General features: G+C 35.8%; 1 protein-coding gene across 3 annotated transcripts in view; it reads left to right on the top strand.

The window, feature by feature from the left end:
• The window catches only part of Tmem47 (transmembrane protein 47), a 111293-nt gene that overhangs the window by 29014 nt on the left and 58130 nt on the right, over positions 1–24149 (top strand). The window contains exon 3 of one of the 3 annotated variants that reach the window (XM_004670659.2): positions 1327–4884. The exons of the other annotated variants lie outside the window; for them this stretch is intronic. Coding sequence (XP_004670716.1) covers positions 1327–1505 — 179 coding nt within the window. The 3' untranslated portion in view covers positions 1506–4884. Of the gene's footprint in view, positions 1–1326; positions 4885–24149 lie in introns of those variants that run through there. 3 annotated transcript variants of the gene reach the window in all.

The following is a 24149-nucleotide window of genomic DNA, read 5'->3' as shown; positions in this document are numbered from 1 at the left end:
GTGTCAGCATGGATCTTAACTCTCTGTAAGGGTCCGAGAATCAAATATGTTTGGCTTTGAGGACTATTTGATTTCTCTTGTAACAACAGTTCTACCATCATTATGTGGACAATACATAAGTGAGTGAGCACAGCTGTGTTCCAGTAAAATGAAACAGCATACCAGATTTAGTATTTTTCCAGTCTCTTATGTCTTAGATTTTTATGGAAAAAAATGCCTTCTTGAGAGTTGAAGCTGTCATAGAGACTGAGGTAGATCTATCCCACAAATATTCATTAAATTGATTTAAATAAAAAATTACATAGTTTCTACAGTGGAAGTTATAAATGGATAACATCAACTCCTGTATAATCCAGTGTAGTATCTCCCATATAAAAATAGTATATGTGCTACATCAATTTTATATAGTTTAAAAATCCCCCTCCTCCCTTTACTTCCTGATTAATTGTTGCATTTTATTTTATTAAATATGAGTCACCAGGTTTCCCCTTTAGTCTCGACTAGAAACTAAGACCCAACTAGGAAATAGGAGCTAAATTTTGTCTCTGCTCTAGTAGTAGCCCTCCTTAGCCTATTTCTGTACCATTATCCTTCATTCCTCATGGACTTCCTTTTTGAAAGTGGGTAGGGAATATATATATATATGTAAATAAATGTGTAAAATCTACTAGAAGAACATTATAATTAGTTGTAATTTCCAGTCAAAGAGTATATTTGAATCTCTAAAGATAAAAGGTGTCGACTGCATGAAAGGAAAAGGGTAAAAAACATTTTTGATTAAAGCAATAGAAGCAAAGACATTAAATTACAAGTTGACCATTTTTGTCATGAAATATGAATTTGAATTCCTCATAAGCACATAAATAAATACAAGGGTTAAAGTCTGTATTGAAACATCCATTCTTTTATTTATAGGTTTTTATATAAAACAATTTAGCCTAAGTAATACTAGTCATTAAAGTGGTAATTTCATATGCATTTATAAGGTGAGAATAAGTACTTTGTATTTTCATAAATTACTACATTGCACTAATTTCATTGAATTCTAATAGCACCTAAACTCTAATTTTTTTTCAAGGCATGGTCTCACTCTACCCCAGTGTGACTCTAATTATTAATAAGGTTATTATTGCTATATTATGAAAGTGTATAAACAAAAATTGTTAATGTTTTAAAGTATAATATTTAGACTCAGTGATGGTTTAATTTTTTTTGACTGTTTTATTTATTTGATTAAAATCTAACCCTGATAAAAATGTATGTTTATGTAATTATCTTCTTTTATTTCCTGTAACATTTTATAATTTTGATGTGTTTTTCTTTTAGTTGTTTTGCAGGTTTGCAGCCTGGTTCTTTACCCAATCAAGTTCATTGAAACTGTGAGCTTGAAAATTTACCATGAGTTCAACTGGGGTTATGGCCTGGCATGGGGCGCAACTATATTTTCATTTGGGGGTGCCATTCTTTATTGCCTGAACCCTAAGAACTATGAAGACTACTACTAAGACAAAGTCTCAGAAAAAAAAAAAAGAAAACAACCATTCAACAAAAGATAAATGTCTGCATCTTTTCTAACACTATTTTCTAGAGCACTTGTGGAGGAGCACCAAGCAATTTGTTCAGTTGATTTAATACCCTTCCCCTTTTAGCTGGCAGCTCATAAATAGCTTTTACATTTGTTTTAAGGACCCACACAAATTAAGAAAGCTGATTAGACATAGGCAAATGCTGCAAATTTATCATATGTTCATGCCATTTTTCTTGACAAGCAAAGGGTCATATGAAAGGAACGATTGTAAGAAGCTACTTGGAATGAGAATTGCCTGAATTTCCTATTGCCTGCAGGGGAGCAGCTGACCATAAGCAACTTTTAGAAGTTCCTTTGCTCTGACAAGGATCTCACTGATTATCACCTGCCCATTCTACCCAGTAACTGCACTGGTTGTTGGTTATTTACTTAAGTTAGCTTTTAAAAAGCTAACTACACTTCAGGCATCTAATGAGAGTTGTGAATATAACTTACTAATGATACACATTCCACCTTCAAGAATATTCTTTTAGAGGGAGGTTGTAGTTTGGTAATTAACATCTCCTGGGAAGGAAGTCAAGACTTAGAGACATATGCTTCTCATTATGTGATTAGAAAATAGTTCTTCAGCTTCATATAGAATGGTTGGGTATGTGTGAAAACTGAAGATTTTTGCTTTGCCTTGGGAATCAGAAAGAAATATGCATGAGTTTCTTTTGTGCCCTTTGAATCATTTACCAAACTTTGCAGCAAACAATTGTGCATATGTAACAAGCTTAACTTTTTATAGGTGAATCATTAGTATCAGTAGTAATAAGTTGTTTCTTAATCCTCCACATACATTTACTGATTACACATGTAATTAATATTTGCTCTAGTAAAGTGATTTGAACACTAACCTTATACACATTAGAAAGCTTAGATTGGTATTCACACGTATTTACTGTACAAAAGTACACACGTACTTAAAGCTTTTGCTCTATGTTCTCTAAGAAGAGAAATTAGAATGGTGTTAACCTGAAAATTAATGATCCCTCTGTAAGCACTGTAGTTCAAAAGAGAGTAGCAATTAGGATGATCAATTTGTGTAAAATTCATTAAAATACAAGGCTGCTATTTTTTCAAGTATTTTAAATGTCTTCATTTTAAAAGAAAGATATAGCATTAAATTTATATTAATGTGTAAATGTCTCATTAGAGGAGAAAAATTCATTTGAATGTCATCTGTTCCTCTGAAATTAACTGATGGGCTTAATTGATTTGTGTATGATCAGTTTATGTTAGGGTATTACTGACTGTTTCAAGACAAGAAAACATCAATAATAAGAAATAAGTTTGCAGGTAATCTCATACCACAAACTTGTGTTAATTCTTTTAATACACAAATTTGAATAGTTTAATTATAAACCTATTTTTATATAAAATATGCAATTCTAATATGAAAATTATAAATAATTATTTTTGTTAATAAAGACACTAAAATGGTATGTTCTGGTTTAGCCCTCTTGAAGAAAGCATTGAAAAAATAACTTTAAAATGTATTTCTGTCCTAATATATTATAAAATCCATTGAGAGCAGGGCCATATCAATAGTGTTCAATAATTTGTTTTATCTCCCACAGCAAAGTTCTGCTTTCAGATTGTCTTAAGAATAGTTGCTAAAAATAATGCCCCCCCCAACAATAATAATGGCCCTCCCCTTTCCCAAAAGTATTTTATTATTCATATGCCAAAAATCACCCCCAAATTTTCTATAAAATCACAATATAAATATAAAGTCCAGTGAATATAAATACCAGGATTATTCTTATTTTAGTAATGGTAGACAAAAATGATTAAATGCATCCCACAGAGAAAACTTTACAAATGTATGATTCTCTAAAGAATCAAATAAACTGAGTGGAAATTGTCCAGAAGGTGTTATAGAATATCTTGAAGTAGGGATTAGGGATGTAGCTCAGTTGGTAGAGTGCTTGCCTAGCATGTTTTAAGCCCTGGGTTCAAACCCCCAACGCCATATAAACCACATTTGTAACTGTATAAACCATGTGGTGTCACATACATGAAATCCTCAGGATTTGGAAGCAGGAGGATCAGAAATTTAAGGGCCAGCCTTACCTATGTAGTGAGTTTGAGGCCAGCCTGGGATATATGAGAACACACACACACACACACACACACACACACACACACACACACACATATAGACCGTTTTCTTGAGAAATTTTAAAATCTTGGGCAGATTCCTGAAGTTCATTGCATATTGTCAGGCAGTATGAGCTATATGGTATTTGGGTAGAGATTTCATTTCTGAAGTATGAGGTGATCTCTATTCCTAAATAATGGAAAATGGGTACTTTAGTGCTGACATCAGTGAGGCTTATTGGAGGATGCAGAGTGCTATTAGAACAATCTAGAATCTTACCAAGTTGTCATTCTCTGGCAATATGACAAGCTGGACAGTATGGAATATGTTGAGGCACATTTGCAGTTTACTGAAAAGTAGATTTTGTCTATAACTTTCACCCTTCCTGGTATCAAGACCTATACTGTATTTTTACTGTCACTAATAATTGAAATTCTGTTATTACTAAAGCTCAGTAAAATAGGAAAATTGTTGCTCATTCAAAATACTTTGTCTATCAGAATAAATGCAAGTGGAATTTTCACCTTCAGTAGCATCATGTCTTTGCAGCATTAGATCTATTTGATGTTTTCTTAAAATTGTTAACCACAAGTCCATTGTTTATCTTAGAGAGGTAATATATATACACACAAATATCATACAAGTACTCAGCAGGGCTAGTTATACAGATTTCTCGCAGAAGTATTTAGCTTTTTGTAAGTTCAACATGTAAATGTTAAAGACATAAATATAGAGAGAGACCTAATGTGTTTGAAATATAAATGATATATATGGATCAGCATGTACCTGTATATTATTAAACATGCAATGAACTGACTGGTAAGTGATGTCTAATTGTATGGCTAGCAATGTAATTTATTCAGACTGTATTTTTGTACAGAGCAGCACACACTAACCTATGCCTCTGTGTCCTCTTTAATGCCTAAAACTGTGCCTAGAAATTTCATCTGTCTTAAATAAAATATACTTCATGTTGTTTATGCTGAGTTTCTCTACTGATATTTATTACTTTTAAGTATATGACATGTTTACGACATAAATTGAATTTATGGTATTCTGGTTACTTTCTTAAAATAGTCATCTGGGGAAACCTGATAGTCACTCCAATGATTTTGAATTTGCAGTTTCATGATTAGTTCATATCATGATTTTGTAGTTGACATGAAGTTATCTGTGTGGAAAAATAAAAATAAAAGTGGTTTCACTGGTACGGTTTGATTTTTGTGTCTTCTGTGTAAGCACCTTAGACAAAATTTCTAAATTATTTATCTTCAGCTCCTTTTCTCCTTTAAACTAGATGCTATTTAGAAAGCCAGACCAGGATTTTTTTTTTAAATTTTTTATTTTAATTTATTTGAGGACGACAGACACAGAGGGAAAGACAGATAGAGGGAGAGAGAGAATGGGCGCGCCAGGGCTACCAGCCTCTGCAAATGAACTCCAGATGCGTGCGCCCCCTTGTGCATCTGGCTAACGTGGGACCTGGAGAACAGAGCCTCGAACCGGGGTCCTTAGGCTTCACAGGCAAGCGCTTAACCACTAAGCCATCTCTCCAGCCCCAGACCAGGATTTTTAAAAATCTTTTTAATGTTAATATATATTTGTTGTACAAAGTGATAGTATGCATGATATATTTGTTCAAGTTCATCATATACTTTGAATATATCCCCCCATTTCTTTATCTGTCTCATGTACTCCTAGTTTCCCTCTTCCTAAACAATCCCCCTTGTCCAATTGTGTCCCGTGTGTGTGTGTGTGTTTCTTTGCTAGGTATTGAACCCAGAACCTCAAACATGCTAACCAAGCCCTCTGCTATTAGGCTACACCCTTAGCCCCCAATATGCTAAAATTTTCTTACAATTCTGAGCTGAGATACTTCCTGTTTTCTGCAGGTGAATTACATGAAGAGACAGTGATTAAGAAATGTTGTTCTGTAGTAACTGTTTGAAATACACAGGTAGGAGATTAAGTGCACACCCTCACATTTTCCTACATGATAATCAAGCAATTAGAAACAGGAATAGAAAAAAAGGGTTGTCATTGAAGTTTGGGTTTTGTGTATGATTCAGTGTTTTCAGAGAATGTTAAAGCAGGCTAGCTTTCATTCCCTCTTTTTTTTTAATTTTTTTTTTTTAAATTTATTTGAGAGCGACAGACACAGAGAGAAAGACAGATAGAGGGAGAGAGAGAGAATGGGCACGCCAGGGCTACCAGCCTCTGCAAACGAACTCCAGACACGTGCACCCCCTTGTGCATCTGGCTAATGTGGGACCTGGGGAACCGAGCCTCGAACCGGGGTCCTTAGGCTTCACAGGCAAGCGCTTAACCGCTAAGCCATCTCTCCAGCCCTTTCATTCCCTCTTAAAGAGAATATTTCAATATTCACTGTCAATGTACATATGAATTTTTGTATAACTATGAAAAAATTCATATGACAAGTAAAAATTTAACATTTTGTGTATAAATAGTACATTTGGATAGCAATATAAGTTAGACTTGCAATAGAATTCACTTGTGTGTATACAAAAAATTTGCCAGAACATACAAGTAGAATTATATGCAATTGAGCACATTTTATAATATCAATTTGAATATGCATTTATTATAAAGACATTTTAAGTCTCAGACCTTCAGTTTTTGTGGTGTTCATTTTTATGCTAACAGAAATGTATGCTTTAGTCCTATGATGTTTAGTATCATATTTACATATTGTACTCAATTCTATCATTTTCTTGGTTTTCTATTTAATGTTTTCCTTCTCAATGATATAAGTTCCTCATGTGATGGGGTAGCATCATTCACTTGGTACTATATTTTCAGTATAAGCATTTTCAATTTCATAGAGAATTCCCTAAGCAAATCACCTTTACAAACATGTCTTGCCTGGTAATTATCATGACCCAGTTTCTCTGAATTTGCAGAAATGAAGACATTAGCTTCACTAGGATGTGACAAGGAAAAATCCTTCAGATTTCATTGTGAATGAAAACAGGAAAACAATTTCAGTTTTCTATAATGGCCATGTAGCCATGAACAGTGCTTTATTAATTCAAGCCTGTTCAGTATCAACAATGTTACATTCCAGTGGCTTCAGTTATTTTGCTTCAAAAATAAACTGATGGCAAAATTATCATACATTCTGTAAATGAAGCTTCTGAATATCTAAATTACCTGATTTTCATGTTATGAATTTTGTTAGTCGTTTCAGGGATACAGTGTCAGATATGATTAAAATTGCAAATAAAAATTAGAAATAAGGCATGGCGGCACACACCTTTAATCCCAGCACTTGGGAGGCAGAGGTAGGAGGATGACCTTGAGTTCAAGGCCACCCTGAGACTACATAGTGAATTCCAGGTCAGCTTGGGCTAGAACAAGACCCTTCCTTGGAAAAAAAAAAAAAAAAAAAAAGATAAGAAACAAGTGCTTAAAGTATTTTTATAGGAAGGCCTAATTTGAATAACTGTACTGTTGCATAAAGTTTGTGACATGATATAGTAGCAATTTAATATCTAAAGTCAGAGTAAGTATCAAAATTTTAAGTAGTAAGATGCTAACACTTTTCTAGTGTAGAGAACATTTGAAAACTGTTGTGGAAGTCCTCACATTTCTAATTACTACTAAATAGTGCCCTGGGCAGAGATTTCCATATGACTACACTTGGAAAGTCTGTTAGGTGACTCACATTTACATTCCAGAAGTAGATCTAATGGTTCCAAAGTATAACTAGAGAACAGGAGCAGAACTGTTTAAATGGAGAAGATAATACGTAGTGTTTCTAAGCCAAGATTAACAGCATATAAAGAATGGCATTCTTTGTAAAAATAAAACTCCTTTTTGGCAAGTAACTATTTCCAAGTTGAATGAGCTCATAGAAATAATGACTATAAAAGAAGCTTGGAACAAGTATTGGAAAACCATGTATGTCATCAAACCACTGGAAACCTGGAATACTTAACTCTTTCAATCTCTGCATGTGTCAAGGATTAATGAAATACATATATTTGTATGCAACTGTAGATGACCTCAGGTCATTTCTCATACTATAAATGAAAGGCAACCAAGTGTGGAAGTAAACAGAACATTTAATATATAATATTATGGTACTGAAGACTTCTCAATTTATTTTGAATTTATCATAAATTCAGAATAAAATTATTATGAACAATTCATAGAACATATTTTTGAAATATAGCTCACAAAGAAAACTTCAAAGAAGTTCTTTTAAACTTGAAGAAGAGACATAGTAAGTTATTATTAATGGGAAATTGCATTGTCAAAGGAAGAAAAGCTGTTCTCTTGTTGGTCTTTGACACGGTGCTAACTCCAAAGGTAGATAATTTAACATTAAATATGGGCTTTCCAATTATTAACCTTTAGGTAATGCTTTCTCTTAAACATTATCTAGCTACTTTAGTAGTGGTAATTATTTGAGGCATGTTGTATAGAGAGGACTATTCAGGTAGGAGAGTAGAAACCCAAACAGTTTATATAACTGATTGGTTTTGGAATTTATGCTCCACCAATAATGATTTCTCTGTGAACAATAGACGACTTGGCAGGCAGCCATATTTGCACCATGTGAGACTGCAACCTGGTCAGAAATGATTAGAACAGACATGCTTCTTGCCTAAAGCTACCCTCCTCTGTTTCACTTTCCCATTAATTTGGAATTGGTCTCTGCATGTGGCTTGTATAATAATAATACACAATATATATTAATAATAATCCCATACATCAACTATGGGATTTGGGAGTGTGTGTGCAGAGGTGCAAGGAAAACAAACTGTAGAAAATAAAGGAATGAAATAGGTAAATAGATTAGTCTATATAGGATCAAGAGAGCAAAAAAAGTAGTCTCAGTTTCTAGCAAGGTCAAGTTATCATATTTTATTAAAAAGTCATATGCCTTTCCAATAATTTCCTATTTTGATTAAGCCAACTAAAACTAGTTAGACACAGGAGAACCTTGTCAAAGATCTTTTTTATAGAGAAAGTTCAATATTCAAGTTGTTCTAATATTCCAAAACATAATTAGGAAGTATCTGAAAATTTCTTTACACATTTTTCATCTGATCCTAGAGTGCCCAACACTCCCTATACCTCAATCCAAATTGCTCCCAGTTATTGCATGCATATATATTTAAGTGTGAAAATTCTAGCTTTAACTCTCCCTTCTGAATGCATGTTTTCTGCAGATCAAAGTTATGTGCTAAGTGGGGAATGTCAATAATTGCCAGGTGGTGGGAAAGGTATCCCAGAATCTCTGCAATTACTCATGACAGTCTCTCCCCCATCTTACCTCTAGGATCCTTTAACATTTCCTTTAGCCCTGTGGGGAGTACCATTCACATGTGTCCTCTAAGAATACTAGTCCTGCTGGCTTTCTGTTTCTTTGTGTTTATGACTTTTCTTAAAGAGCAGTACCTCCCATAGACAACACTCAACTAAGGTTTCTATTATCTTCACTGCAGTTTTGCTTTGGGCTCAGGTGAATTGAGCCCATATGGAATCATACATGCCAGAGCAGACTCATTAATTGACTGTTGTAAAAGATTCATCCTACTCCCCTGCAGATTGGTTGCTTAAACAATTCAACCTAATAGTCAATCATTAGTCTTAAATTGTTCATGGACTAACATGGTGACCCCACACATGAAAAAAGAATCATTATTCACGAGTACAGAAAACTGAACCCACCATAAAGGACAATCCTTCCCACCTATGTATCCTCCACTCAGCCTGTTGTTTAAACATGACATGTAAAGTGAATATCTCTATTTGCCTGTGAGCAAATACTTACTAAAAAGAAGAGATCATAACTTGTTTATCAAAATTTACAGGTGTATTATTTATTTCAATCTCAAATGAAGTAGTGACATAGATAAACACCTTTAAAGGTAGGAACAGTTATTTCTTTCAATGAAACAAAATGTGTGTAAATGATATGCTAGGATCTTTTTACTCAGTTTTTATAACAAGGTAATAAAGGAAGTCAAATTATCACCTCCACATTTTTCATTCAGGAACTAAGAAAAACATCTATTTTGAGAGATTGTTTTCCTTCTATTTAATCCCCCAAATTAAAACTATTGATTTGTGTGGATTTTAGACTTGACAGGCACTTTCTGTGATGGCAGATTGCCTTAAGATAAAGTGACTTGTTACTAGAAGCATCCACTGTTATTAATATACCATCCCTGATTTTTTTTTTTTTGTATAGTGTTTTCATGTCATGTATAGCAGCCATATATTTTCACACAAAAGAGTTGTTCTCACAACTGGTGGAACTTCAAGAAAGATTCTTCAAGACTTGATTGAAGTTTTCAGTGGCACAATGAGACATCCTCCCAAACACTTTCATTACTAAATACTTCATCATTTTCTCATTGATTTAAATTTCTCAGGCCTTTGAAAGATCCTTGGACATATTTAATGAAAAGTCCAGTCTTTCAGCAAATTCTCTTTCTGTGGCTGAGCAGCAAGAGGCTTTTCTTTTGCAAATAACAGCAATTGTCTCATTTCCTGAGCCGAGAAAAATACATGCCTTGTTATTTTCCATTCTTATTTGGATCTAGCAATATAGAGCAACATTTTGTATTCTTAATTCCTGCATCAGGAAAATGACATAAGACTCCACCTAGTGTACTTAGCATAAGGCACTTAGGAGTGCTGCATTTTACACACTATATTTAAATACTGCATGAATAAAATTAGAATCTTAAAAATATATTTGGTCAAGACTTGTTTCCTGCTTTTTCTTCAATCTTTAAAGGCAAACACATGCATGCTGACAGCACTCATGAAATGGTCCTAATGAGAATCCTCCATTTCCCAAGGGGTACCCTCTACCACTGTCTATTTATGGAATAATAGCTGGCTTCCAACTTTATCCTCCCATTGTACATTTAAAAGAGCAATTTCCGTTTTTGAAGTATTGCTGACAGGGAAGATGTCATCTTTCATCACAGTGAGGAAAGGTCAGCAAGTCAGTAATCCTCCATTTACTTACTGACAGAAATACCCTCTTTCCTTCCATCACAGACAGACAAGAAAAGTGATTTATTTGAGAATGGCATTAATACAGAAAATGTTCAATGCACCTAGCTATGCCTGGGCAATCCCTTACATGGCACAGAGACTTCTTTCATTATCTGCTAAGTCCATGAATTGAATCTGTTGGAGCAAGCACTGTAGATAAATTTCTCCATCCCTTTTAAGCATTCTTCCAAAATACCAAATCCAAGCAAGTCCAAAACATTTTTTAATGAAGACCAACCCATTGTTCTTGCTTCTATGTCTAGATGTTGATCTTTCTGTTCTTTTGCATTTACGTGTATGCACGCATGAACACACATACAGAACAATTTACAGATGTCCCTATTTTTTGGTTTTGTTTCTTTCCAGTATATTCCACATACTTATTCTTCTTTTAGCTCTCCAAGTATTCACCAAATTTTATTGTATCTTTATTTTTATCTTTTTATTGACAACTTTCATAATTATAGACAAGAAACCATGGTAATTCCCTCCACCTGCACTTTCCCTTTGAAACTCCACTCTTAGTGTTAACTCTCCCTTCTGAATGCATGTTTTCTGCAGATCAAAGTCATGTGCTAGGTGGGGAATGTCAATAATTGCCAGATGGTGGGAAAGGTATCCTAGAATCTCTGCAATCACTCATGACAGTCTCTCCCCATCTTATGTCTAGGATCCTTTGATATTTCCTTTAGCCCTATGGGGAGTACCATTCACATGTGTTCTCTGAGAATACTAGTCCTGCTGGATTTCTGTTTCTTTGTGTTTATGACTTCTCTTAAAGAGCAGTACCTCCTATAAACAACACTCAACTAAGGTTTCCATTACCTTCACTGTAATTACCTTCCCTTTCTCAATAAGTCTCTTTTATTTTGATGTCATCATCTTTTCCTCCTATTGTTATGGTCTTCTGTAAGTAGTGTCAGGCACCTGGGAATGGATATCCAGGCCATTTTGTGTCTGGAAGGGTGCAATGTAAGGAGTACTACCCTTCCTTTGACTCTTAAAATCTTTCCACCACCTCCTCTGCAATGGGCCCTGAGCCTTGGAAGGTGTGATTGAGATGTTTCAGTGGTAAGCACTCCTCTGTTACTTCTTCTCAGCACTATGGTGCCTTCTGAGTTATCCCAAGGTCACCAACATCTGAAAAGAAACCTAACCAAAAGTGAGAGTAGCATTAATGCATGTGTATGAACATTAAGAGAAGTGTTTACCAAGATGTTTTGTGAGTACACCTTGAGCCAGACACCAGCAAACATTACACCCCTAGGGCTCAATATCAGGAATGTATTCCCTCCTGTGTAGTGGGCCTCCAGTCCAATTATGGAGCAGTTGGTTTCTCCCATAACAGACATGCCACTATTGCATCTGTTGGCTCATTTGACCTGGCTGGCCAAATTTAAGGCTTGCAATGTCCCCTGTGGTTTATCTCTACCAGTGACTTCTCTCTCTCCCATTCAACTGCATGCAGTGTAGCTTTTTCCTGTTTTCTGTCAGCTGGTCTACACAGAGGAGGTTTTCAGTTCAGCTCCAGCAGTATTTATCAGGGACCTTGCAGCCTAGGTATGTGGAGTCTTCAGCAATAGGGTCTTACCATCTATTCCTGGTGGGAAACCAAGAGTCTTGGCAATGGCCTGTAATGTTTTAGGGACATCAGGGACCTCCCTGGCCACCCACTCATTGGAAGGTATCCCATCCCTGACACTGAAATTTTTCTAGTAACGATCTATGGCTCCTGGGTATGCCATTGTCCAAAAGAGTAGGTTTCCATATGACTTATTCACACCTTCTTAGATTTTGATTAGCTCTCCCTCCACCTCTCCTTTACTCAATCTCTTCCCTTGACCTCATTTAGGCCTTTCCACCCCATTAATCTGTTGTTGTACTTACATATATACAATACTACCCTCTTAAGCCCTCTCTTCCTCCCTTTATATTCCCTTTATATCCCCTTCTTAGTTCACTGGCCTCTTCGGCTGAGTTTTATTTCAACTCACATAGTCCAATCATTTTTAGCTAAGATCTACATATAAGAGAGGACATGTGATGTTTGGCTTTCTGAGCCTGAGTTACCACACTAAGTATAATCCTTTCCAGATCCATCCATTTCCCTGAAAAAAATCAAGTTACATACAAAGGCAAGCCCATCAGGACAACACAAACTCCCAAATGTTAAAAGCCAAAAGGGTTTGGGATTATGTATTCCAAGTTCTGAAAGATAACTGTCAACCAAGATTACCTTCTCCTGCAAAGTATCCATTCAAATAGAGAAAAAAGGACATTCCACAACAAAAGCAGGTTAAAGGAATATATGAAGACTACACCAGCTCTATAGAAAATACTTGAAAGGATTCTCCATGTGGATGAGAAAGAAAAGCACATATATAAGGAACCTGGAAAAAATAAACCATACACAAATATTAGTTAATACAAGAAAGTAAAGGTAAAGCCAGAAGAACTACAAAACAAGAAAAATGACAAGAATAAATACACACCTTTCAATAATAACCCTTAATATCAACAGCTTCAACGCCCCAACCAAAAGACACAGGTTTGCAGACTGGGTTAAAAAGCAGGATCTTTTGATTTGTTGCCTCCAAGAAACTCACCTTGCCCCAAAAGATGGACACTATCTTAGGGTGAAAGGTTGGAAAACATTGTTTCAAGCAAATGGGCCTAGAAAACAAGCTAGTGTCAGTATCCTAATATTTGACAGGATAGACTTTATTATATCTTTAATATTGCCACAATGCTGTACATAAAGTAGGATGGTACTAATGTTATAATCAGAGACTTCCTGAGTATTATAATTTAGGTTGGGGAAATAAAACATGTACGTAGTAATAATAATTCTACTTTATATTGTGGAATGAATTATACTTTTTGAAGTAAGTTTAGTGGTTTTATTGCATCCTGCTGTTACTAATGACACAAGTAAGGTTTCATGGAGGCTTAGTATGATGCTAAACTAGATTGTCAGCCTAATTGGATTAACAAATGCCTAGATTATGGAAACACACTTCTGAATGTGTTATATTGTGTTTTCAGAGACAGTAAGAGCTTAAGGCCTTTGACATCAATGGATTATTTTCATTATGGACTTACAATATAATGGCATTAGTGGGAGATGTTGAAAAGTAATAGGTAGTGTCTTGTTGGAGAAAATAGCTTACTAGGGGCATGTCTTTGAGGTGATACCTTGCCCTGATAGCATCCTGTAATCCCCTTTGTTTTCTGTCTGCCCTGAGGTGAACAACCACATGCTCCCCCATCAGTGTTCTGCCCAAGTACTTGCAGCTGAGTGACCATGGTCTGAACCCTCTGAAATGATGTGCTAATGAAATCTTTTCCTGTGTGAAGTTGTGGCCTAATTAAGCTCAATTTTATTTTTTTTAACAATTAGTATACATTAAAAAGATGGTAAGATGCTACTAAGGTATAATATTCAGAAAAGTAATTTAACAGGGTCATATTTGTCTAAGGAAAGCTTATCTATGCAAATCCCCAAAAAGGAATGGTCATTTCATACTGTAAATGTTATTTTAAGTTAATAAGTAAGTGAATAAATGAATTACTGGGTGTTTTGGTTCAAAGATGAATATTATGGAATATAAACACTTTTATCTGCATGTTCTCTTTCCAATTAAAGCCTTTTTTATATGATGAGGGAGACAATTAGGTGGCAATAATTAAATCAATGAGAGAAGCTAACAGCTAAAATAAGAATCAGTTAAACTCAGTATTTTTTGAGATATTTATGAAACAACAGGTTTTATATAAATGATTAAATCTTACTAATGTTACTCAAGGCAGAATTGACTCTTCCTATTCTGGTGAATCATTTTTGAGGGAGTGGGCAAGGGCTCTGTTCTAATTTCTTAATTTCATTATTTCCATTCCCCTTTAATAAAAGCATAATTCTTGTGTGTTTTACTTTTCCAAAAAAAGAAAACTACTCTCCCAAAGCTTCCCGGTCAGGTTCTTTTCTTCCTCATGGCCATACCAGCTTAGCTCCTACACTTTAATAAAGGCATGCTCAGCAGCACTCATTTCACTCCATTATTAATTCTGTAAAGATTTCAATACCTGGAAAAATGAAAGATCAAATGGAATTTTAAAAATCCATGCCCATAGAGAATAGTCCATGTAAATAAAGTCACACCTCACTAACATAATGCCAATTAGTATTCTCAGACTTTTTATGTTTATTTCTATTTCAAGGTATAATCAGCTTTTTTATGTTGTACCATTTGTGTTTGGATCTCCTGAAGTGATGAATAAATGTCCAGTTTCATTGGTATTCCTGGAGGTTATTTTGGTTATATGGGCTGATATGTGTAATGGTTCATAAAATTAAGAAATATCTTATTAATGCCTTCATTTTCCCTTTGGGTTTTTTGGTATGATATATGGATTACATTTACTGTAAACTTAAAACTATTTTAATGACATTTTCCAAGAAAACTGTGCATTTATTTTTCTGTTTACTTGGTGGTTGCCTAGAAAATAGTAGTGGTCTATCACTGATTCAGAAGGAAGGTGGCGTGTTTAATTTCATCATTTATCAGTTTTCCCTATGTAACTAGCACACCAATGAACAGTGTGTTTTAAATCAAAACTAAAACTTGCCTTGGGTTTCTTTTTTTATAAAAGACAAAAAGAAAAGCCAGCTGGAATTTTACCGCAACTTTAAAAAGGAAGCATGGTCTCATATTTTTAGTGTGCTTTAACATTGACAAAGTCCTTTAAAAAAAATCTCATTTCATATTCAGAAGGAAAAAAAAAAAAACCATTCAGTGTGCTGGGTACAATATGGCCTCTGGAGCTAGACTCTTTCATTTCAAAATCTGCTTCTTTCATTTACTGTCTGATAATGTGACCCTGGGAAAGTTACTGAACTTTTTTCTGAGTCTCAGTGTCAGCTTTCATCTAGCGTGAGATAATAGTGCCTACAGACTCATTGAGTATATAAAAGAAGATAATCATTTCATTTGCTAGTTATTGGCTGTATAATGTAAATAAATAAATATAAAATAAATCCTCAGTAGTCTACAACTGTGTGTTCATAGCTAGGCATTGGGCAGAAGTTAGCTATGCTGGCCATGATTGGTCCCATTCACAAGTCTAGGAATTTTCTGGGTGTCTATTGGTCTAAAGTGGCCTAGACTGGGATGACTTAGTGTACACTCTATTCTGTGTATGCCTCATTCTCCCCCAATCTCTCCTGGACATAGTCTCATGGCACAAGAGAATAAGCAACATTGCATAAATTCAATTTTCCCACTGCTTGCTCAATATTGACCAAAGTAAATCAAGTTATCAAGCCTAGACTTAAGGGACAATGCAAATGAACCCATTTATGATGAGAATGAACTAAAAACTATGAATTGTAAAGGGCACATACATAGGGAGAAATAAAATTCTGAAATCATCACTGTAATCTAAGACAGCATAACATAGTGTCTGTAACAAAGAAGAATTCAGTGAATGCATAACTATTACTATTAGCTTGGCTCAGATGAAATTATCATTTAAAAATATTTATTTATTTAAAAGCAAAAGGACACAGAGAGAAAGTGAGAAAGAGAGATTGGGCGCTTCAGGGCCTCTAGTCACTGCAAATGAATTCCAGATTCATGCGTCACATTGTGCATCTGGCTTTACATGGGTATTGGGAACCAAACCCAGGTTGTTAGGCTTTGCAGACAAGTATCTTAACTACTGAGGAAACTCTCTAGCCCAAAATCATCAGTTTGGTCTAGAAAGTAGTCATGCAACACCAATTGTATAGATTCAATCTCAAATTACTATACAACATCTTAAACTAAGGAATTGTTACCTATAATTTTGGTAGAATAAACTGAAAACTAAGTAATTTTTCAGCTGCCTACATAGTAAATTTTAGCTTTTTCTTGCAATATACTCTTCTATCTCTAAGCCCAGTTGTCTTCCTCTATGAAATAATGTATTTTGAGATGCTTATTGATAGATAAATTATTGTGGGATACAACCCTATTCGTGTGTGTGTGTGTGTGTGTGTGTGTGTGTGTAATAGAATAAAATTTTTTAACCATTTATAATAACACTCATGCACTGCCAGTGAGTACTGACATATGAAACACCTGGACTCTTGCCAATAATAATCCTAATAATAACCCTAAGAATTCTAATTCCTGGTTACTAGCTTCTAGAAATATAAATGAAGCTGGAATATCTAAATACTATATTAGTAATCTCAGAAAAGCCATCTCAAAAGAACTTGAAATTTGTGAGTTAAGGCCAAATGCAACATTTCACTTTTATCTCACATTCTCCTAAACATGAGGACTGTGATTTTTTTGTATTTATTTCTAGATCATATATTTAATTATATTTGTACCAACTGTATAATACATTATGTATAAATATATATATGGGTCATTTTCCATATATGTCTATAACATATTTTGTGCTAAATTATGTATCAAAATTATGGTAGAGATTTTTTCTTCTTGATTTTTCGAGGTAGGGTCTTGCTCTAGCTCAGGCTGACCTATGTTGTCTCAGGGTGGCCTCGAACTCATGGCAATCCTCCTCTGCCTCCCAAGTGCTGGGATTAAAGGCGTGCACCACCACACCTGGCTGGTAGAGATTTTTAAAAGTCTTCTCTCTTGGATCTCCTCTACCGAGTAGATTAACAAATAGCCAAATAGTTACAATACAATTGATATGGACATTCAAATAAGTGTTATATTAACATGCAAATTGTTAGGAGCCGTGCAGACGCTATTACAAGTTGGCGCTGGTTTCTGGCCTCTTATTGGTCACAGCTGGTGTAAATCAAGCACAGTGCGCATGCTCCAACCCGTCGTGGGCCGATGCTAATGAGGCATCCAGAAAGTAACCAATCACTGGTGGCCACATATCCGCAGTTGACCAATCATTTGTGGGTAAGCAGCCTAAAACCCTATATAAACAGTTGCCTTTCGTGGTTCTGGGTCTTCGCGTCTTCGCATCTAGCAGTTTGGCAGTCCCCAATAAAGTGTGTTCAGAAGAATCCTGATTGTGGCGTCCTCCTTGCTGGCGAGGCGGGCGTGACAGCAAATAAGGTTATTCTGCAAATTATAATTAATATTTCTCTCTCTTTATTTTTCCTTTTTGGTTTTTTGAGGTAGGGTCTCACTGTGGCCCAGGCTGACCTGGAATTAACTATGTAGTCTCTGGGTGGCCTTGAGCTCACAGCGATCCTCCTACCTCTGCCTCATGAGTGCTGGGATTAAAGGCATGCACCACCATGCCCAGTTTACAAATACTATTTCATATAGCTCAAAATAATATAAAATGGTAAGATGCTGCAGCTCCTTATTGTCATATAAAATTCAACTTCCTGGGCTGGAGAGATTGATTAGTGGTTAAGGCACTTGCTTATGAAGTCTAAGGATCCAGGTTCAGTTCTCCAGGTCCCATGTAAGCCAGATGCACAAGGTGGTACATGCATCTGGAGTTTGTTTGCAATGGGTGGAGGCCCTGTAGTGCCCATTTTCTCTCTGTCTCCCTCTTTCTCTCTCCCTCCCTCTCTGTCTCAAATAGAAATAAGCTTATTTTTTTAATTACACTTCCTGTGCTGTATCTTATTTAAGATAAATCCAATTTCATCTCTTCCAGTTCTCAGTCCGGAGTATCAAAGTATTCATTTCTTGAAAATTATGTTTGAGAATGAAGAATTTTGTTACTGTTCTTACACCTGAATGAAAGCCCTTGTGCAAGAAGTGAGAGCCTCTGGCTCTGATCCCCAGCATCACAAGAAAGTTGAATGATTATGCAGATTTATTTTGTTCATGTTATGAAACCAAAAGGGAAATCAAACACTAGCTTACTTACTTACATTATCATTTCATTCTCTTCTAAATTAGAAAGTTGTGTGCCTATGGAACATCCGTTATATGCCATCTAAAGAAAGTGTGAGGGCTGGAGAGATGGCTCAGCCGTTAAGGCACTTGCCTGCAAAGCCTAACGACTCTAGTTCAATTTCCCAGTACCCACATAAAGCCAGATGCACAAAGAAATGTATGTGTCTGGAGTTCCTATGCAGCGGCTGGAGGCCCTGGTGCACCCGTTCTCTCTTTCTTCCATTTCTCTCAGCATGCAAATAAATAAGCAAATAAAAAATTTTAAAAGTAAAGGAAGTGTGAAAAGGTGACATAACATCACAGAATCCACATTTGATCCCAATTTTTGTCTTGTATTTGTTGGGCAACATTAGGACATGTATATAATTTCACTGTTTTGAGGCTAGAGCTATGAGTATAATGGCTGCTGAGTAAGCATGGGGAATGAGTTCATTTGTAGCACCCATATAAAAAGCAATTTGTGATCACACATGTCTGTAACCTCTGTCCTGAGGGTGGGAGATGGACACAGGAGAATCACTAGGGCTTGCTGGTCAGCTAGTCTGACTGAAAAAAAAAAAAAAAAGTAGCTCCAGGTTAGGTGGGACTTTGTCTCCAGGAAGGAGAACCCTCAATATACTCCTCTGGTCTGCACACACTGGTGCTAGGGGCATACACATCTGTATATCCGATATATGTATGCACAGACACACACCAAAAAGTCATTCTTTTGTCTCTATTAAATTAAAAATTTTTTATTTATTTGACAGGGAGAATGGACATTCCAGGGCCTTCTGCATCAGCAACGAACTCCAGTTGCCTGTACCACTCTTTGCATCTGGCCTTTCCATGGGTACTGGCAAATTGGACCTGGGCCTGTAGGCTTTGCAAGCATGCCCCTTTAACCACATAGCCATCTCTCCAGCTCCATTGTCTCTAATAATTTTATAAGCATTAATACATAGTTTAGCATTAAATGAGATACTATATATGTTTAAGGTCCACATATTTACTGAACAAATTTTAAATTGTACAGTGTAAAGAAATGTCTGGGAGGGGATTACCATGGGATATTTTTTCATAATCATGGAAAATGTTGATAAAAATTTAAAAAAAAGAAATGTCTGAGAAATGTCTTCTTTAATCTAGTGAAGGAAAAAATGACAAATGAACAACACAGCCTTTCAGTTTTTGGAATGCACCAATCAAATCTATCAGTCACATTATTTTATTATACAGTTTTTCTATTTTTTCATATTATAAATGCCACCGATCATTTTGATGTACTTTTAGACTTTTTGAACTGTGATACAAGAAGAGATGCATACATTATTATAACTTAATATGTAAATACTGAGATCATGCATATATACTTGAAAGAAAAATTTAATGAATTTTGGCTACATGTACTGTTATCTAATATTTACTCTGCCTTACTATGATTTATTTTATCTTTCAAGAACTATAGAAATGATCCCTAAAAGTTTAGTCTTTTTTTTCAAATAAGTTTGATCAGTATCTTAGTAAATTGTGACATGTTTTGAACTATTTGAAGATTTAACTGCTGAATCACTAGCATAGTGACTGTAAGCAAATCAAAAAATGTCAATTTCCTTATTTGTAAAATTAGACTTATAATAGAAATAAATCTTATTTCATAGTGATATTACAAAGATTAAAACTGATAATTAATATGAAATACAAAATACAGTAAATGCTATTTTGCTTTTTATGGCATGAAATTTGAAATGCTTCCTACAGGCTCGTGTAATAGTTACTTGGTCCTAAACAGTCAGGTCAAAATTATATTTTGAGAGTTTATGGAAATGCTACGAGGTTGTGCCTATCTAGAGGAAGTAGGTCACTGTGGGTGACCTTTTGGGGGACTATGTTTTGTACCTTGCCTCTTCTGTCTCCTGTCCACCATAAGATGAACAGCCTTGACCACCACCTTGTCACCAGGATGTTATTCCTTATTATGGGCCCAGGGTCAACAGACCCAAGTGACCCTAAACTGAATTTCTGAAAGTAAGAGCTAAGGTAAATATTTCCTCACTTAATTTGTTCAAGTATTTTTCCCAAGACCTAAAGCCTGAGGAGTACAGTAAACACTATCCTTTTCAATCTCCAGCACCACAAAAGCCAAAACCAAACCACCCAAATAAACAAAAAACAACCACAAATATAGCTAAGAGTTATGATTGGTCTAGAATATGAAATCTCATCATCTATTCTATTTGTCAGCACTGTAAACACACACACACACACACACACACACACACCACAACTCACAAAATAGCTATCTGTAATTGCATCACAGATATAGTTTAGAATATATTTGAAAAGGTTTTACTAAACTCAAAAAAAATAGACTAGAATGTAGATACGTTTTGCAGTGCTGTGAATGGTACCTAGGGACTTGCATATGATAGGCAAGCACTCTTCCATTGAACTGTATCCTAATATTATTCCATTTATATTCTTAAATTTATTTAACCACTATTTTATGGAGAGAGAACTCAAATCTTACTTTATGACCTTTAATGTCCATTAATAAAACAATTTCAGGGCTGGAGAGATGGCTTAGCAGCTATAGTTGCCTGTGAAGCCTAAGAACTCACATTCAACTCTCCAGATCTCATATAAGCTAGACACACAGTGACAGAAGTGCACAAGGTTGCACATGTGCACAAGGGGGCACATGCATCTGTAGTTTGATTGCAGTGGATCAAGGACCTAACATGCCAATTCTCTCTTGTTCAATTGCATAAAAATGAAAAGGCTATTCTGTTGTGCTTGCCTCAAAATAATTCACACCAAAATATTACTGACCTAGTTTAATGGGAAAGGATATGAATGTTTTGAAAGTGTCATTATGAACTTTTCAAGTGCCTTGCTGCTCAGTCATGCTCTAAATTCAGGTCAAAATTTGCAAACACCAGTGCAAAATTGATTGAAATATCACTTTTTTCTCTTTTTCCTTTCCTCATGCCACTTAATTTCTCCAACATAGCTCAATATTTAAATTTATTTGAAACCTCCAAGCATATAGTTATTATCCGCTTACTTCCCTTTGGGTAACAATTCTTGACCAAAAACAAATTCACTATTTCAAACCAGATCTTCTGTTTACTATTATGAGAAGCAGAGTTTCAGTTTAATTCAATTTGTTTTTCTTTATAAATGCAAATTATTATATCTTGCACAGTAAATGCTACAGTGCACAATATAATTGGGATCCTGTTGGCTAGCAACCCAGAGAAATGAATCAGTGGAGATGTTTACAGGGAAACAAATTACATGTTTATTTAAAATTCATTTCTCCTTACTAGGAAGAAAATGTCTTTTCAAAATGCAATCTACAGATGTCTGGTGAGAGACCTTTATATGCATTTTGTTTATTTTCTTCTTTACCATCTCAGGCATTTTCTGATGGCTATGTTTTTGTCTATGTCCTGTAGATTACCTATCATGTCCTCTTAATATCATCTGAACCAAAATATATTTTCATAATGAAACTTAGTGATCACTGAATTGGAATTTTTATTGGATATGCTACCAAATAGAAATAAGGGGAATATATTCTCCCAAATAAAATTCCCTAGTTAAACTACCAACATGACATTCATTTCTCAATCATTAGGTGAATCCTAGCCAAGCAATTCTCATGCTGATGGACATGTTCATATATGGTCTCTTGTAGGAGATGAATTTTATTTTATTTTTATTTGTTATTGTTATTGTTATTGATATTTTCATTTTTGGAGGTAGGGATTCACTCTAGCTCAGGCTAAGCTAGGATTTATTATATAACCTCAGCGTGCCCTCGAGCTCACAGAGATCCTCCTACCTCTACCTCCAAATTGCTGGGATAAAGGCATGTGCCACCACTCCCAGCATGAATTTTCTTTTCTTTTCTTTTTATTTTTTTCAGTTCCCAACATATTTTGATTTTTTTTAAATTTGTTAATTTTCTTTTTAGCAAATACAGGCAGTTTGGTACCATTGTTTAGGCTCATCCATGACCTACCCCCTCGCAACAGACCCTTCTTGTTGAATTAATGGGTCGTGCATTGTGGAGTTAGCCCACAATTATTGGTATGATAAATGTCTCTGCATATAATGACCCAACATGGGACTCTGACATTCGTTCCACCCCCTCTTCTGCAAAATTTCCCTGAGTCATGTTGGGTTCATTTTTGGTCTGCTTCAGTGCTGAGGTGCTGGGGGCCTCTGAGGCTCTGGCTCTCTGGTTTGGTAACAGTTGATTTTTCTCTGTGTTGGTCTCCTTCCCCTTTGTGCTGGTATCCCGTTCATCGGGAAAACAGCACCCTTGTTTGTTTTGCCAATTTTCCTTAGTTTCAGTCGGGCCCCTTTTGAGGTATGATGGGGCAGGTCTCTCCTTAGGATCTGCATCTATCTGAAAAAGAGAAGCAGAATCTACAATGGAGAGTAAGTTAGCACCCGGAAAATTGAGATAATACTTACTTTTTTAATAGAGAGTTTAATAGGTGTAGGCCCTCTTGTACCCCATGATTGATGGTAGCTTGATATTGGAGAGTGGGCTTATGTTTGGATATGGTTCTGACTTGTTTCCCAGCTCCAGCTATGGGTCCTGTACCACTGAGGGGATCAATTAGCCAAATCAAGAGTAGTTGGTTCCCCACCATGGCTGTGTGCCACTATTGCACATTTGTGGGCATCAAACCAGGTTATTTGTTGCTAAGTAGGTTAGACCATGAGTTGCTTGGACAGATATTGGTCATTTCCCTCATTCGCCCATGTAGCACATTCTGGCACTAGACACGCTGACTGTCTGGAGACTGACTCTCTCCTGGCTTCCAACCATGCCATTCCATTTTATGTGTCAGTTGAGAATGGAGTCTTCAGCAATAGGGTCTTACCACTGACCTTTGGTGGGTCATCAAGTACTCTGACAGAAGTCTGTCTTTCTTTTAGGAAATCTTGAAGGTTTCTCTGATCAAAAGCTTATTGTGGATGATAGCTCCATGCTGGTAGTGGGGGTTACAGGTCAGCGCCCACTAAGAAAATGAGGAAAAAAATAACTAATATACAAGAGTTAGAGAGAAGAGAGAGAGGGAGGGGGAGAGAGAGGGAGGGAAGATGTAGAAGATTTAGGTTAGACTTGATCTTACCCTCTCAAGCGTCTTGTGGTTCAGCTGTTTCCTGTAAGGGTCTAGTGAAGGTTCAGCCATTTGGTCTGCCGTTTAGGAAGTAGAGTTTTATGGTGCCATTGCCATTTAGGTCCGGATTAGTGTTTCCCACCCCTTCGTTGCCCTCCTCTCCCTCCCCATCCATCCTAGTGGCTAGTCCATGAGATGCTTGCTGGGTACATAAAGTATCTTGTGTAGATTCAGGATAGGTGTTGTAGATGAGAGAGACTATGTGTCGATTTTTTTTTTTTTTTTCTGTGATTGGGTAAGTTCACTGAGAATGATCTGTTCCAGGTTCAAACATTTTTCCTCAAATTTCTTTGTGTCATTTTTTTCTTACTGCTGTATAGAATTCCATTGTGTAGATATACCACATCTTAGTTATCCATTCTTCT

Source organism: Jaculus jaculus, chromosome X (genome assembly GCF_020740685.1).
Source record: "Jaculus jaculus isolate mJacJac1 chromosome X, mJacJac1.mat.Y.cur, whole genome shotgun sequence".
NCBI classification, from domain to species: Eukaryota; Metazoa; Chordata; class Mammalia; order Rodentia; family Dipodidae; genus Jaculus; species Jaculus jaculus.
This window is presented reverse-complemented; position numbering and strand designations above follow the sequence as displayed.